Source organism: Aotus nancymaae, unplaced genomic scaffold (assembly GCF_030222135.1).
Source record: "Aotus nancymaae isolate 86718 unplaced genomic scaffold, 86718_ANA_hifiasm-v0.15.2.pri h1tg000014l, whole genome shotgun sequence".
Taxonomy (NCBI): domain Eukaryota; kingdom Metazoa; phylum Chordata; class Mammalia; order Primates; family Aotidae; genus Aotus; species Aotus nancymaae.
The window spans coordinates 38,485,238-38,498,528 of record NW_026988425.1 but is presented as its reverse complement, the minus strand read 5'-3'; the positions used below and the strand labels follow the sequence as shown (position 1 = coordinate 38,498,528).

At 41.0% G+C, this 13,291-nt stretch overlaps 1 protein-coding gene across 3 annotated transcripts in view; it reads left to right on the top strand.

The window, feature by feature from the left end:
* The window catches only part of DAB2 (DAB adaptor protein 2), a 52,818-nt gene that overhangs the window by 17,173 nt on the left and 22,354 nt on the right, over positions 1–13,291 (top strand). For all 3 annotated transcript variants that reach the window (XM_064375934.1, XM_064375933.1, XM_012460047.3), the window contains one exon: positions 12,721–12,913. In XM_064375934.1, the coding sequence (XP_064232004.1) occupies positions 12,823–12,913 (91 nt within the window). In that variant the 5' untranslated portion in view covers positions 12,721–12,822. Of the gene's footprint in view, positions 1–12,720; positions 12,914–13,291 lie in introns of those variants that run through there.

The window sequence follows — 13,291 nt, the reverse complement described above, 5'->3', positions numbered from 1 at the left end:
ACTTTAGCCAGGCTATTAAGGAAGAAACCAAATATCAGGTGGTATTTCTTGCACTGGTTTTTGGAAGAGGAGAAGTTTAAGATTACCTGCCTGTTTTAAAGTGCCCTAGTATGGTATATATCATAAAATAATTCTCCTAGTGTAAGTGGCTCTTCATATACAGCTTGATATTTATAGCACAGATGCTTCTAAGTAACATGCTTTTTAAAAACTATTCTAACATCTGCATAGACTTTCAAGCTGACTACTGTCATGGCACTTGAATAGAAAGTGAGAAGTGTTTAACAATTAGGATTTATGTGCATACGCATCATGGGTGAAGTCACAGGGGGACGTGAATGAAGGAATGATTGTATCTTGAAGCCCACACGCTAGGTATGCTGCACATCTATGTTGGCTTAATTCAGGATTATTTCATACGGGCATGAGAAAGCACAACCTGATGTTATATGTTCGAGGAAGCAAACTGCCAAGATGCATTTGTATCATTCACTTAAAAGCTAGCGTGGTGGGCCGGGCATGGTGGCTCTCGCCTGTAATCCCAGCACTTTGGGAGGCTGAGGCAGGAGTTTGAGACCAGCCTGGCCAAAATGGTGAAACCCTGTCTCTACTAAAAATACAAAAATTAGCCAGGCCTGGTGGCGAGCACCCATAGTTCCAGCTACTCGGGAGGCTGAGGCAGGAGAATCTCTTGAACCCAGGTGGTGAAGGTTGCAGTGAGCTGAGATTGTGCCACTGCACTACAGCCTGGGAGACAGAGCAAGACTCCGTCACAAACAAACAAACAAACAAACAAAACCTAGCATGGAAATATGAAAAGGAGTTATTTTTGGTAGAAGTATCTAACCTTGCTTAGAAAGGATAGACATGGAAACAGTAAAACATTTGCTGGGTCAGTTTGGGTAAGTATATGATGCGGGAGGATTGTAGTGAAAGCTGTGAATAGTGTGGGGGTGTTGGCTCTGGATCTTAACTTTTTGACTACCTTTTCCTGACAGGATCCAGCATAATACATTGTGCATTTAGATGTCAAATTTAAAGTAAAATGCTTGCATTTATTGTGTTTTGTATCAGTTCCAGTTCAAGTCACTGCCCCAAAGACTCTGCAATAGAAAAATTCTAGAGGTTTCTATGTCAGTAGAAATTTTTTAAATATTAAAAAATCTAATTTTTTTATGTAAATTGTTCATTCTTTAGAATATTGTATGTCCACCAGGTGCAGTGGCTTACACCTGTAATCCTAGCACTTTGGGAGGCCAAGGCAGGCGGATCACAAGGTCAGAAGTTTGAGACCAGCCTGGCCAATATGATGAAACCCCATCTCTACTAAAAATACAAAAATTAGCCGGCCGTGGTGGTGCATGCCTGTAATCCCAGCTACTCAGGAGGCTGAGGCAGGAGAATCGCTTGAACCTGGGAGGTGGAGATTGTGGTGAGCTGAGATCATACCACTGCACTCCAGCCTGGGTGACAGAGCAAGACTTCGTCTCAAATGTCCTACTTTATCATCTAATAATACAAAATAAAGTTCTTCTAAATTCAAATTTTAAAGTTGGTTTATTCTATTGACCCATTCCAGTTGCTTATAAACACTTTCCCTTTTTAAAATCTTCTTCCAAAAGTGCTTTCTTGGTATATGTTCTGATTAATATCACTTCAAAACTAGAAATACCAAGCCCTATGAGAGTCCCCTCTGTGGTTGTCACCATGGCACGATGTCTTCAGCCTCCTCACAGTCGCCCAGTGCAAGTGACTGGGCTACCACCAAAACCTGGTGGGTTTTAGCCACTGGGGAAAGCACTCTGGTGACTAGGCAAGTGTGGCTGTCTCTGGTCCTGCAGTAGTGTCTCAGGTATGGGCAGTGCTGCATCATGTCCCTACAGGCCCTCTGGTCACACGGCTCTTTGAGTGTGATAATGCTTGCCATCCACCAGCCATTGTACCAAGGCATGCCTACACTGGCCAGGTTCTTGGCTGGGTCAGATTGGACACCTAATGCTTATGCCAGGTCTTTAGTTAAGACTGTCCACCCTCCCATTATGGGGATTCTTCCCTTGGGTCCTCCCCGCTGTGTTAGACCACTTCAACCCATTTGCCATTTCCCAGAAGTGTCTCTGCTTACTCTACAGACTTGTTCACCAGGTTCCCAGACAACTTTGAGCTCTAAAGCCTGAAGTATGTGGGAAAGAGTAGCCTTTGCCAAACTCCTCCAACCCTTTAATAAAGCTATATTATCCTTTTTCCCAGAATAATGGTTTCATAATAACTTTTCCTCAAAAGTAATGGAAATCACTCATGGCTTCTTACATAGGTGACTTCATATTTCTCTAAGTAGAAAGAGAAGCAGCTAGTGAGGTGGTTCAAGATGATATTTAATATCACAACTCTGGGCTCAAGGATGTAGACATTACCTTGCCAATCTCTTTTCTCTACGTCGCTTCTCAAGGGCAAGTACAAAAGGGAGAACAGCATATAAGGAAAGACATACCATATAAGGAAGGAATTATGCAGGGGCATAGGTGCCTAGCAACCTCCAAATACAGAGCTCTGCAAAAGCTGTGTTACCGCATGCTGTGCACTAGACCATAATTCCCCATTGTCTTTTCCATGTCGAGTTGTGCCCACAACATTGCCCTACCCAGCTTGCTTGAGATATACTAAGCTCACGTACCAAATGGTCCCTAATGTAAAGCAGACCATAGCCCAAATGATTCAGTGCCAGCAATGTAAGGCAATAACAGAAATATGATTTTTAACCTCTGTAGCTTCCCTGAAGTTTCAACGTCACTTCCTTCCCTTTGCAGAAGTGAGTGAAAGGAGAAAGTTGGATTCTTGTTCTGTTTAGTCTAAGCCAGAGGAGGTTATACTTGAGAACTGGGGTGGAATATGTTTCTTCTCCCACATTAAAGTTGAAATTGGACATTAAAACTGAAATGGGTATATTCTCTAATGTCAGTTAATTCAACCTCAAGCCTCATATGTCCATATTCACGAAAATTCCACATGATCAAAAGACCAAAGGACACTGCCCTCCTTCTTAGAACCTGAATAAGTATAAAGAGGGATTCTAGAATCAATCCCCTCCGCATGTCTGTGTTCATACAAGCATATCAGCTTACACCCAGCTTTGCTGAGAGACCAGAACATGTTCTCACTGTGAAGACTACACTTTCTATTTTTTCCAACTCTAGTGCAGTTAAGTGTTCAAACTAATAGCCCTCGTGCTGAAACAATGAAGCAAAAATACAATTGCAGAATTGATCATAACCTTAACACTTCAGTTCAACTTGTGAACACTTTCAGGCACTTGCAGCGAATTGAGTGGCACTGCCCAGTCTAAAGGCCAGGCATGGTGTCTCATACCTGTAATCCCAGAACTTTGGGAGACCAAGGGTCGGTGGATCACCTGAGGCCAGAAGTTCGAGACCAGCCTGGCCAACATGGTGAGAACCTGTCTCTACTAAAAATGCAAAAATTAACCAGGTGTGGTGGCGGGCGCCTGTAGTACCAGCTACTTGGGAGACTGAGACAGGAGAATCACTTGAACCCGGGAGATGGAGGTTCCAGTGAGCTGAGATCACGCCACTGCACTCCACCCTGGGCGACAGAGCAAGGCTCTGTCTCAAAAAAAAAAAAGGAATGGGCCTTTATTTGGATGCATAAAGCTTCTTTAAAGTTTAAACTTTCTTAAACATTCTTTATGGTGATGACTGTTTCTTATGCTCTAATAGGTATTCCTAATAAAAAGTTACTTTAAAAACAAAATGGGTAGAGGTGGGTACAAAATTAGGACGGGTTATAATGAGTCCAGAATGTTTCAAGTTGCCAATTCAAGAACTTAGACTTCCTACCATGCTTAAAAAATATGTATATAGAAAAAATCAAAGCTTAAAAGCCAAGCACTGAATAGTAGAGAATGTACTGAAATTTAAGTGATTTGATCTACAAGTCTCAGACCTAGGCAAAGCAGCCAAATAAATATTATTGAGACACTTTGACCAAATAACTCCTGCTACCTAGGCAAAAAAGAATCTAGTGACAATGTATAACTGGACCACATAAGATCCTTTTCCTGTTTTGGTTCAGAAAACATCTATTAAATACCATGTTCAAATTAGTCTGCTAAGCTATCTTCTAGTTCTTTTGCTTGGTATATCTACTAAATGGAAGGCATTCTTGGTTCAGTCCCCATCTAATGGGCTTTGTACATCCTGTTTTTAAAAAATGTTTTTTTAAAACAGACACATGTAATCTCTAGGAATAAGGCATTAGAGTCTCATGCTAGATCTTTCGTGGTGCCAGCTTTGTCTCCTCCAGCTATTTCCAATTAGGCAAGTCAAACTCTTTCTTGCCCTCAGTTTTCTAATCATTATAATGAAATGATGTGGCCAAATTATTCCCTAGTTTTCTTCCAGCCCAAGTCTAACCCACTTGGTATTTCTTTAAGCAGACAAAGCGTTGTTCAAGTAGATCATTGGACCTCACTTAGGTGAGTACATTGGAATGTTCTAGGAATCTTTAAAATATATTGCTACCTGGGTCTCTATGCCCAGATCTAATTTATCTGGGTATGGCATGAACATCAGCGTTTTAAGAGCTCCACAGTAAAATTTCCCCAGATGAGGTAAAGCATATCTTCTAAACTGTCCGTGATAATGATGTAGGCATGAATTTTGACTCAGGATTTATTGGGTAACCTCTCTGGGTAACCTAGAGTCGATTTTGTTCCCAGAGTCTGTGTCCATCAGAACCTAACTTCTGTAGGCTCAGAAGGCAGAGCTGGGCAGGAGGTGGCTCTTACATTGGCAAACCCTCTCACTTTCCAACTGGGCTTTACTAATTAAAGTACTAGACTGGGTGCAGTGGCTCATGTCTGTAATCCCAACATTTTGGGAGATTGAGGTGTGTGGATCACATGAAGTCGGGAGTTCAAGACCAGCCTGGCCAATATGATGAAACCCTGTCTCTACTAAAATAACAAAAAATTAACCAGGCGTGGTGGCTGATGCCTGTATTCCCAGCTACTTGGGAGACTGAGGCAGGAGAATCACTTGAACCCGGGAGGCAGAGGTTGCAGTGAGCCGAGATCATGCCCTTGCACTCCAGTCTGGGCAACAGGAGCAAAACTCTTATCTCTAAACAAACAAACAAACAAACAAACAAACAAGTACTACACAATTCCACGTTTCTACTTATTAGTCATTTGAATATAGGTTCTTATTGTTCTAAAAGTGTTTAAACACTGTGGAAAAGCAATGTTGTCAAGAACACAAGACTACACAACATATAGCTTCTGTGACCTAGCTTTGGTTTAATAGTAGCTACTGATATGGTTTGGCTTCGTCTCCACCCAAATCTCATCTTGAATTGTGGCTCCCGTAATTTCCATGTACTGTGGGAGGGACCCGGTGGAAGGTAATCAAATCATGGGGGCGGTTTCCCCCGTACTGTTTCTCATGGTAGTAAGTCTCATGACATCTGATGGTTTTATAAGGGGCTTCCCTTTCCGATTGGCTCTCATTCTTCTCTTGTCTGCCATCGTGTCTTACACCTTCCACCATGACTGTGAGGCCACCCCAGCTATGTGGAACTGTGAGTCTATTAAATCTCTTTTTCTTTATAAATTACCCAGTCTCAGGTTTGTCTTTAACAGCAGCATGAGAACAGACTAATACAGCACTTTTTAAGCACTTTTTAAGCCAGATGCAGATGTCTCTACATAAGTTCTTATTGATTTTTTCCACAACAATTCAGCAAACTATATTCTTATTTTACAGATGAAAAAAATGAACATTAGATAAATTGCCTCAAGCCACAGATCAAGGAAATGATGAATCCTGGGTGGGTGGGACTCCCAAGCCTGAGCTATTCGCTGCTATGTTATCTCACCTCTACTCAAAATTAACTGTATGAGAGAATCTTAACTTTAATCCGATTTGGTTCCAGAGACAGAAGAAAGCATCTTGGTTTAAGGTTTAATAAGCCCTGTAAGTCCTGCCATATCATTTTCAAAGGTTAAAGGCAATGCTGCCTCCTCACTGTAAATGCATAACTTGCGTATAGCTCATTGACTCGAGCATGTTCTGTCAGCATTTACAAGAAAATCTTCTAAGGACTCCTTTTCAGTGTGCAGTACATAGTCTCGTTCCTCAGTGAAACAGGCTATAAAAATCTTACTGTCTGCTCAGTTTGGTCTTTGCAGAGTAGAAGAGCCTGCCTAAAAGCATGAGAATCCAAACAAGCAGTTAAAGGAGGAAGGATTTGCATAAAGTATCAGAAATAACCTAACTTTGCCAAAGCATGGATGATAATGACCCCTCTTCTTAAAGGGCTACTTTGAAGATAGTGGTGAAGGCTGTTTGCTGCCCTCTTGGACCCCAAGGTCTGTCTCAAGAGGTTAATATTTTACATGTCGTCCTAATTCCACACTTTAGCTGAGGCAGGCAGAAAGTTCAAAGAAACAAGGAAGCACATTCTCTGTCCAGTACAAAGTACTGGACATTCTAAGCAAAGATGTTTATGTTGCTTTCTTCTTGAGTCTCCTTAATTCACTTTCCTGTATTATTCTATGTGGCTTCTTCTGAAAAATTAACTGGTATGTTAAAGTCAATGGGATGATGACTTTTCAAAAGTAGCTTATAAAATACAGGTTAAAATCAGTAGGATTCAAGAACACAGACTATGCTCACTTCGAACCCAGTGGCTTATGAGGGATTGATTTTGTGTTGCTGTGTCTATTCATTATTCATAAAATAGAGACATACTCAGCCAGGTGTGGTGGCTCACACCTATAATCCCAGCACTTTGGGAGGCCGAGGCAGGTGGATCACCTGAGGTCAGGAGTTCGAGATCAGCATGGCCAACATGGTGAAACCCTGTCCTACTAAAAATACAAAAAATTAGCTGGGCATGGTGGCAGGCGCCTGTAATCCCAGCTACTCGATTGGGAGCCTGAGGCAGGAGAACGGCTTGAACCTGGGAAGCAGAGGGTGCAGTGAGCCAAGATCATGCCACTGCACTCCAGACTGGGCAACAAGAGTGAAACTCCATCTAAAAAAAAGATAGAGACATATTCTGTTTCATAGGGCTTTCGGGATAAGTGTTCTTAGTGGTTGGTATACTAGGTGTTTGTCCCAGTCCCCTTAATGTTAAAAATAAATTCCCTACCATCTGTGGAATGGGGCTATCACTAAGTCCTTAACTCAAGTTATTCCTTTTACCAGCATTTTGAGACCGACAAAGCACTTTTCCTGCCTGCTCTGTATAATTAGAGTAAGAAGGTAGGTTTGGGGGTCACAGGAAAGAATGGTTGACACTTGTATTATGACATTACTTCAAAACCCTGGAATCCTTAAGTAGTACCATTGCTGATGCCAACACATTCCTACTGGTACAAAGGGTAAGGATATATAAGAAAAGTGTCGGCCAGCTTTACCCCTACAAAGCCTAGACATCATTGTCCACCGTGCTGGCAATTCAAGGGTTCAAAATACTAGGCATTTTTTATGAATCACTTTAAGGACTAAGCAATAGCTGATTTTTATTATTGCAAAGCCCATAGTCATTCTAAGATGACTCATGCACTCTTCCGGAATACATTTCTAAGAGCCTTCTCAGAAACCAGGAGAGATGTTGCAAGCTCCAGAATCTCTCATAGTCATCTGACACTAGTACCATGGAAGGGGGATGTCTCTGCATTCTTTCAGGGAGATTTGTATAAAGTCCAAAATCCAAGTTAGAGATCTTCACTCAAATGGAAGCTAATTTTATTCACATAGCAGAGTTTCCTTTACAGCTTTCTGTTATATCTGAGGTCTTAAAAAGGAGTCAGGACTATATGGTAACTTTAGATCCTCCTTTGTTTTCAGATGTGTCATCTTACTTCTCTTTCCAATCTTCTGATGAAGGAAACAGCCTGTCTCTGAGAATCAGGGTAACAAACAAGCTACTTTTAGGTGGGGAACTGTGTTTGTGAGCCTTTTCATATGTTTTTGAGCTTTAATGTGTAATCCTTGCCTAGTGACAACACCCCTTGGGTGTATTTCCTGACTAATTTTGCACTTCTTGAACAGAAGGGCCATGAGACTACACCCAACAAGAGAGAACACTGTATGCTTCCCTTCCTGTGCTACACTCACTTGCTTCCCTTTATAAGAAATTTTTACCATCCTAGAGCTTTAAAACAGACTCCATTGCTTAACATAAGCTAAACACTTTCTTTAACAGAGCTCCAGTTTGGGAAGGTAATCAAAGGAATTAACTAGGGATCTTTTCTTGAAAATGTATCTATCTCTACTTCCTGAAATGATCAGAAGGTAGACTCTGCCCATAGGCTCCAAGACTATAAACCCCTTTACAAAAGAAATGTTTAAGACTTACTGTAAGATTTTAACAAAAGTGTACATCCAGTTATGCATATGCCCTTTTAAAAGGGTCCTCAGATCCCTTTTCCAGGCCTGACCCCTTTTTTAAATTCAACTCCTTAAAAACTCTGCTAAAAGTTTTATGGATGCAAGTGACAATATTGAAAGGTAATGCATTTGGATATTGAATACTAAGTTTAAGCCGACTATTCTCTACAGAGGGATCTAAGTCTGTAAGCGAGCCTTCCTTTATCTGCCACATGTTAAATGATAACTTAGCTGTTTGACAAGTCTCTGATGGGGACTTGCTCTTTAAACCTTGGGAGGAAGGTAAATTATCACTCTGGTATATGCATAACTGGATGTACACTTTTGTTAAAATCTTGCAATAAGTCTTGAACATTTCTTTTGTAAACGGGTTTATAGTCTTGGAGCCTATGTGCAGGGTCTACCTTCTCGTCGTTTCAGGAAGTAGAGATAGATGCCTTTTCAGTTGTATGGCCTACAATGGAGGTTTACCCTTGCCAATTGCAACTCAACATACACATCCGTTTTCTTCCAGGAATAATTTATACTACAGACACTTTTCCTCCTTATTTTTTTCTTCCTTGTCCCTTGGAACTGCTCATTCCCAAATAGCAAAAGGATATAGTCGAAGGAAATCAAATACCTTTAAAACAATTCCAATGCTATGAAAAGCTGTATTTAAATATCTGAAGAGAGAAATTTTTGCTATAAAATCTTATGGCAAGGTAACACCACTCACCTCAGAACCCTTCCATTTGGTGGAGTCTGCCAGCACTAGATTTGATACCTGGTCTTGAGCTATGTCTTGTATTACTTTTATGACTAAACCCACAGGCCACTGTTCCCTCCCCACAAACCCCCTCAAAGTGCTTTTTGGCATTTCTCAAATTCTTTCAAAATAGACTCATGTTAGAATACAAATTGCCAAATTTAATTAGCTAAGTCTTTTCATGTCCGAAATAATACCCTGTAGTAAAGTATGATATCGGGTTTCAAAGATGGGCAACAAACTCTTAAGCCCAGGTCACTTTTTCAGCCAGTGATTCTTACTGGGTTAGAATCAACACATACATTGATGAACTCAACATAATACTGCCCCAAGCAAGACAGACCTGAAGGTATAGGCACACACATACTTCAGTTGCCTCCCAGGAAGAAAACAGAATGTATTCTGTTTGGAATGCATTGTTACAGTTCCTGTTCTTGGCCTAGGAACTTAAAAGTAGACATCAAAGTGTATAAATATAGCCTTGAAACCCAAAATAATATGGCTTTAAAAAACATATAAGGATTAACATTCAGATGAAACACTTGAATCTGCCACATTTAGGGTATCCTTAAAGAATAGTTTTTTGATCTGGAAAATCAAAACAGATTAGCCTTACCATTGTGTCAGTTGGAGTTCGGTCCACACCAGTTATTTTAAAAGATGTTCATGTTAAGCATTTAATTCCTATTTAAGTACTAACCAAGTCTGACCCTGCTTAGCTTCCAAAATCAGGTTTGTTCATGGCCACAGATATTAAGTATTGTATGGCCACAGATATTAAGTGTTAACTAGGTATAAAGTTGTTAGCTAGAAAACTGAGTGAGTAAGAAGAGGAGCAAGTTATCACCAGGTAAATAAACTACAGAAAGCAGCTACTACCTCTAGGGCAGAGGGGACAAAGGTAAGGCATTAGAACCATCAGAGTTTATAAAGCTTGGAGGAGAAGGTCTCATGGTGCTGCTCCTGAGGCCTCTGAGAAGGGAGTGCTGCTCAGCTAGGGCTGGAGTCCCTACGCTCTGAGGACCTGGGACCTGTTGGCCTGGAGAGAGTACACCAGAGGACTGATGCTGGTGTCTCCAAGAGAGGCACAATGAAGCTCATTCTGCAAGTATCTTTAAAGAATAGTTTAAATAGTTAAATAAAACTGGATTCAGGGGCTGTTTTAGGAAGAAACTTGCTGCTGGAGTGATGGAGCTCTGCTAGAGTCACACCCCCAGGAGCCCCAAGCTGTAAGGAAGTCCAGGAGGAACAAGCAGACGTGTGCATGTTCCTTCTCCAGCGCCCCTTACTGGCAGAACTGACATGCAGCCAGCGGGCAAAGTAGGAATTTTGCACAGTCTAGCTCTGGCTTTACAAACCAGGGATACAGAGGTCGTTCTGAAGCTGAGACAACTTAGTAAATGGCACAGACCACCCCTCTAGCTACTCAGCATCCACATTCACCCTTCCACGCTTTTCAACTGCTCCCCCGATAGCCACACAAGTGTTTCCATCTAAAAAGGTGCAACTGCCTTTCATTCAGAGGAAGATGTTCTCACCCTCTCCCCAAGCTGCAGAGACCCAATAGGCTTCACATTCATTTCTGGGAAAGAGTTAGTGTCTTTGGGCTACATGAACCAACCCTATACTTCAGTCACGGTCCCATCTGAATAATTCACTGCCTAAAGACAAAACTGTACATTTAACATCAAAAATACTTACATTAAAAGAGAAGATAGATAAGAAAATAGATAATAGATACCAGTGTATATACATAACAAGCAAGAAAGAAAATACACATAGCTACAACTGTCCTCATCACCATCTACACGAACGCCATCTATATGCCAGACATTGAGAAATGAGTCTCCTACCTTCAGGGAGATTATAGTCCAGGGTGTGGACAGACAAGCAAATAGATTTGTGTGTAGACCATGCAATGGACATGTGTATTTCAAGAGGACAATGTGAAGCTGCGCTGGAATACAGCTTCTCAGATGAGATTTGTCACTGCAGTGTTGAGGAACTCTGGCTTGGGGCCAGTCTGGGTTACAAGCCTGGTTCTACCACTTAGAAGGTATGTCATTTTAAATGCCTGTGCTTTGGCCTTCCCTCTGGAAAATGAAATGTCATGATACAGTAATACTCACAGGACTACTATGAATCTTTTAGAGTTAATATGAGTAAAAGGTTAATAGTGCCCGGTGCCCACATAAGTCCTGAGTTAAGTATGGCTTTGAGTCTTTTACTGTGTAAAACTTTCAACTGTAAATAGACTGTCTCCTGGCTGCCAACCAGCCAGGTGTCTTTGAGCAAAATTAACTACTAAATCTCCAAGTGAAGCCATTCAGATAACATTACTCATACACAGATTGCATGAATGTATGTATTTAAAGACTATTCAGATTATAAAGACTATTTTAAAACTCACAGTGGAAGAAATTAAGTACTGACCCCTAAGAAAACATGTAAAGCAAGCTAAGTGCAGTTTAAATGGAGCAAAAACCCGAGACTTACTTTTTATTTAGATGCTCTTTAAGTATCTAACAAATGACAGATATTCCCATGTGGTGGGCTTGGTCCCTCAATTAAAATGTTCACTTAAATGGGTGCTATAGGCACGGAATGAAGAGGGCTTTTGGTGGGGGCGGGCGGGGTTGCAGGGGGGTTAGCGTGCCAGCCCATAGGTTGTCTTAATAGGATTACAAACAATAAATGGCTTTTCTTTGCCTTTGGTCATCAGTCAATGTAGAAAGTTAATCCACTCGCTCTAGCTCTCTCCACAGCTATGTAGAAACACTGACTCCTGGAAAGTGAAGGAACCTTTTGGAACGTTACCTCACTTCTGTGTGGTTACAATGATTGTGTTTTCCTGTTTCTCCTACTGTGATACATCGAGGGTAGGGGAGAGGTTGTGAGAGCACATGACAGACTGTCTGGAAGATGGCATTGCTGAATAACATAAAAGTATATTAGATGAATTGCAGAATCGGCACCCCATCAATCCATTATTTCCCTGGTACAAATAAGTATTAATGGCAAAAATGGACATCTTTTATAGTGCTTGGATAGCCCTAGAGATCATATGCAGAAGCTTAATACTTAAAACAAATTTAACAATGTGAATAAGATAAAATTCATAACTCTACTCTTGTCGCTGCCTTTACAGTTAAGTAATTTTGTGAAGAACTGAAATTTATAATGCCCGATCTCAAATGGCATTTGCAGTCTTACCAGGCTCAGCATTCAATTTCTTTCTGTTTTTCTATGAAACCTAGCAAGCTTTCAATTCGTATCTTTTCTTGGCATAAGAATCTACTTAGCTAGATAATCATTAAATGTTACCAGATATCAAGTCCTTAAAGAAAAACCTAATAAGCACACATTTTCCATTTTGGAAAGTACAAAGGAAATGGTCCTACCCACTCCCCTGCTTTCAGCCTTCAGTCTAATATGGTAGGAGAACGAACAAATTGAGTCTAAAGAACTACAAAAGAAAGTCACTAGGTGTAAGCCTATTCTGGCATCAAGTGTGGGTCTGCTGTGTTCTGATCTCACTGTGCCTCTAAACTCTGCCTACAGGTGTCTGTGGGAGGTTATGTCTATTTGAGACTTCTCCATTGGGGATCGCCTGGTGTCACCAAGTGTCCACTGGTACTGGGGTTTGCTGCCTGCCTTCTTGCCATGTCTAACGAAGTGGAAACAAGTGCAACCAATGGTCAGCCCGACCAACAGGCCGCACCAAAAGCACCCTCAAAGAAGGAAAAAAAGAAAGGTATGGAAAAAATCCGCTTGAAGCCAAGGAAGGAAGCTAGAGGCGGTTAACCCTGGAGAAATGTGAGATTCAGAATAAAGTAAGGGCTGGCTCTTATCATAGCTTAGTCTCAAGTTCTCCTAATAGGAAAGTTCTGTACTTTGGCAGAAGAGATTGGTTCATCCCACATGTGATAAGACGTCTCTGGAAATCTGCTATTACACCCACTTAGGTCCAGCTGGGAAATATTCATAGCATCTTGTTCAGTTAATAATGTAATCATTAATTATTATATAATTATTATATCATTATCTTTCAGTAATTCATTTACCATTTGGTTTTTCTGAGCTCATTGGGAATGGAACTACACAGACCTTTTAAAAGGAGCAAAAGACGTTA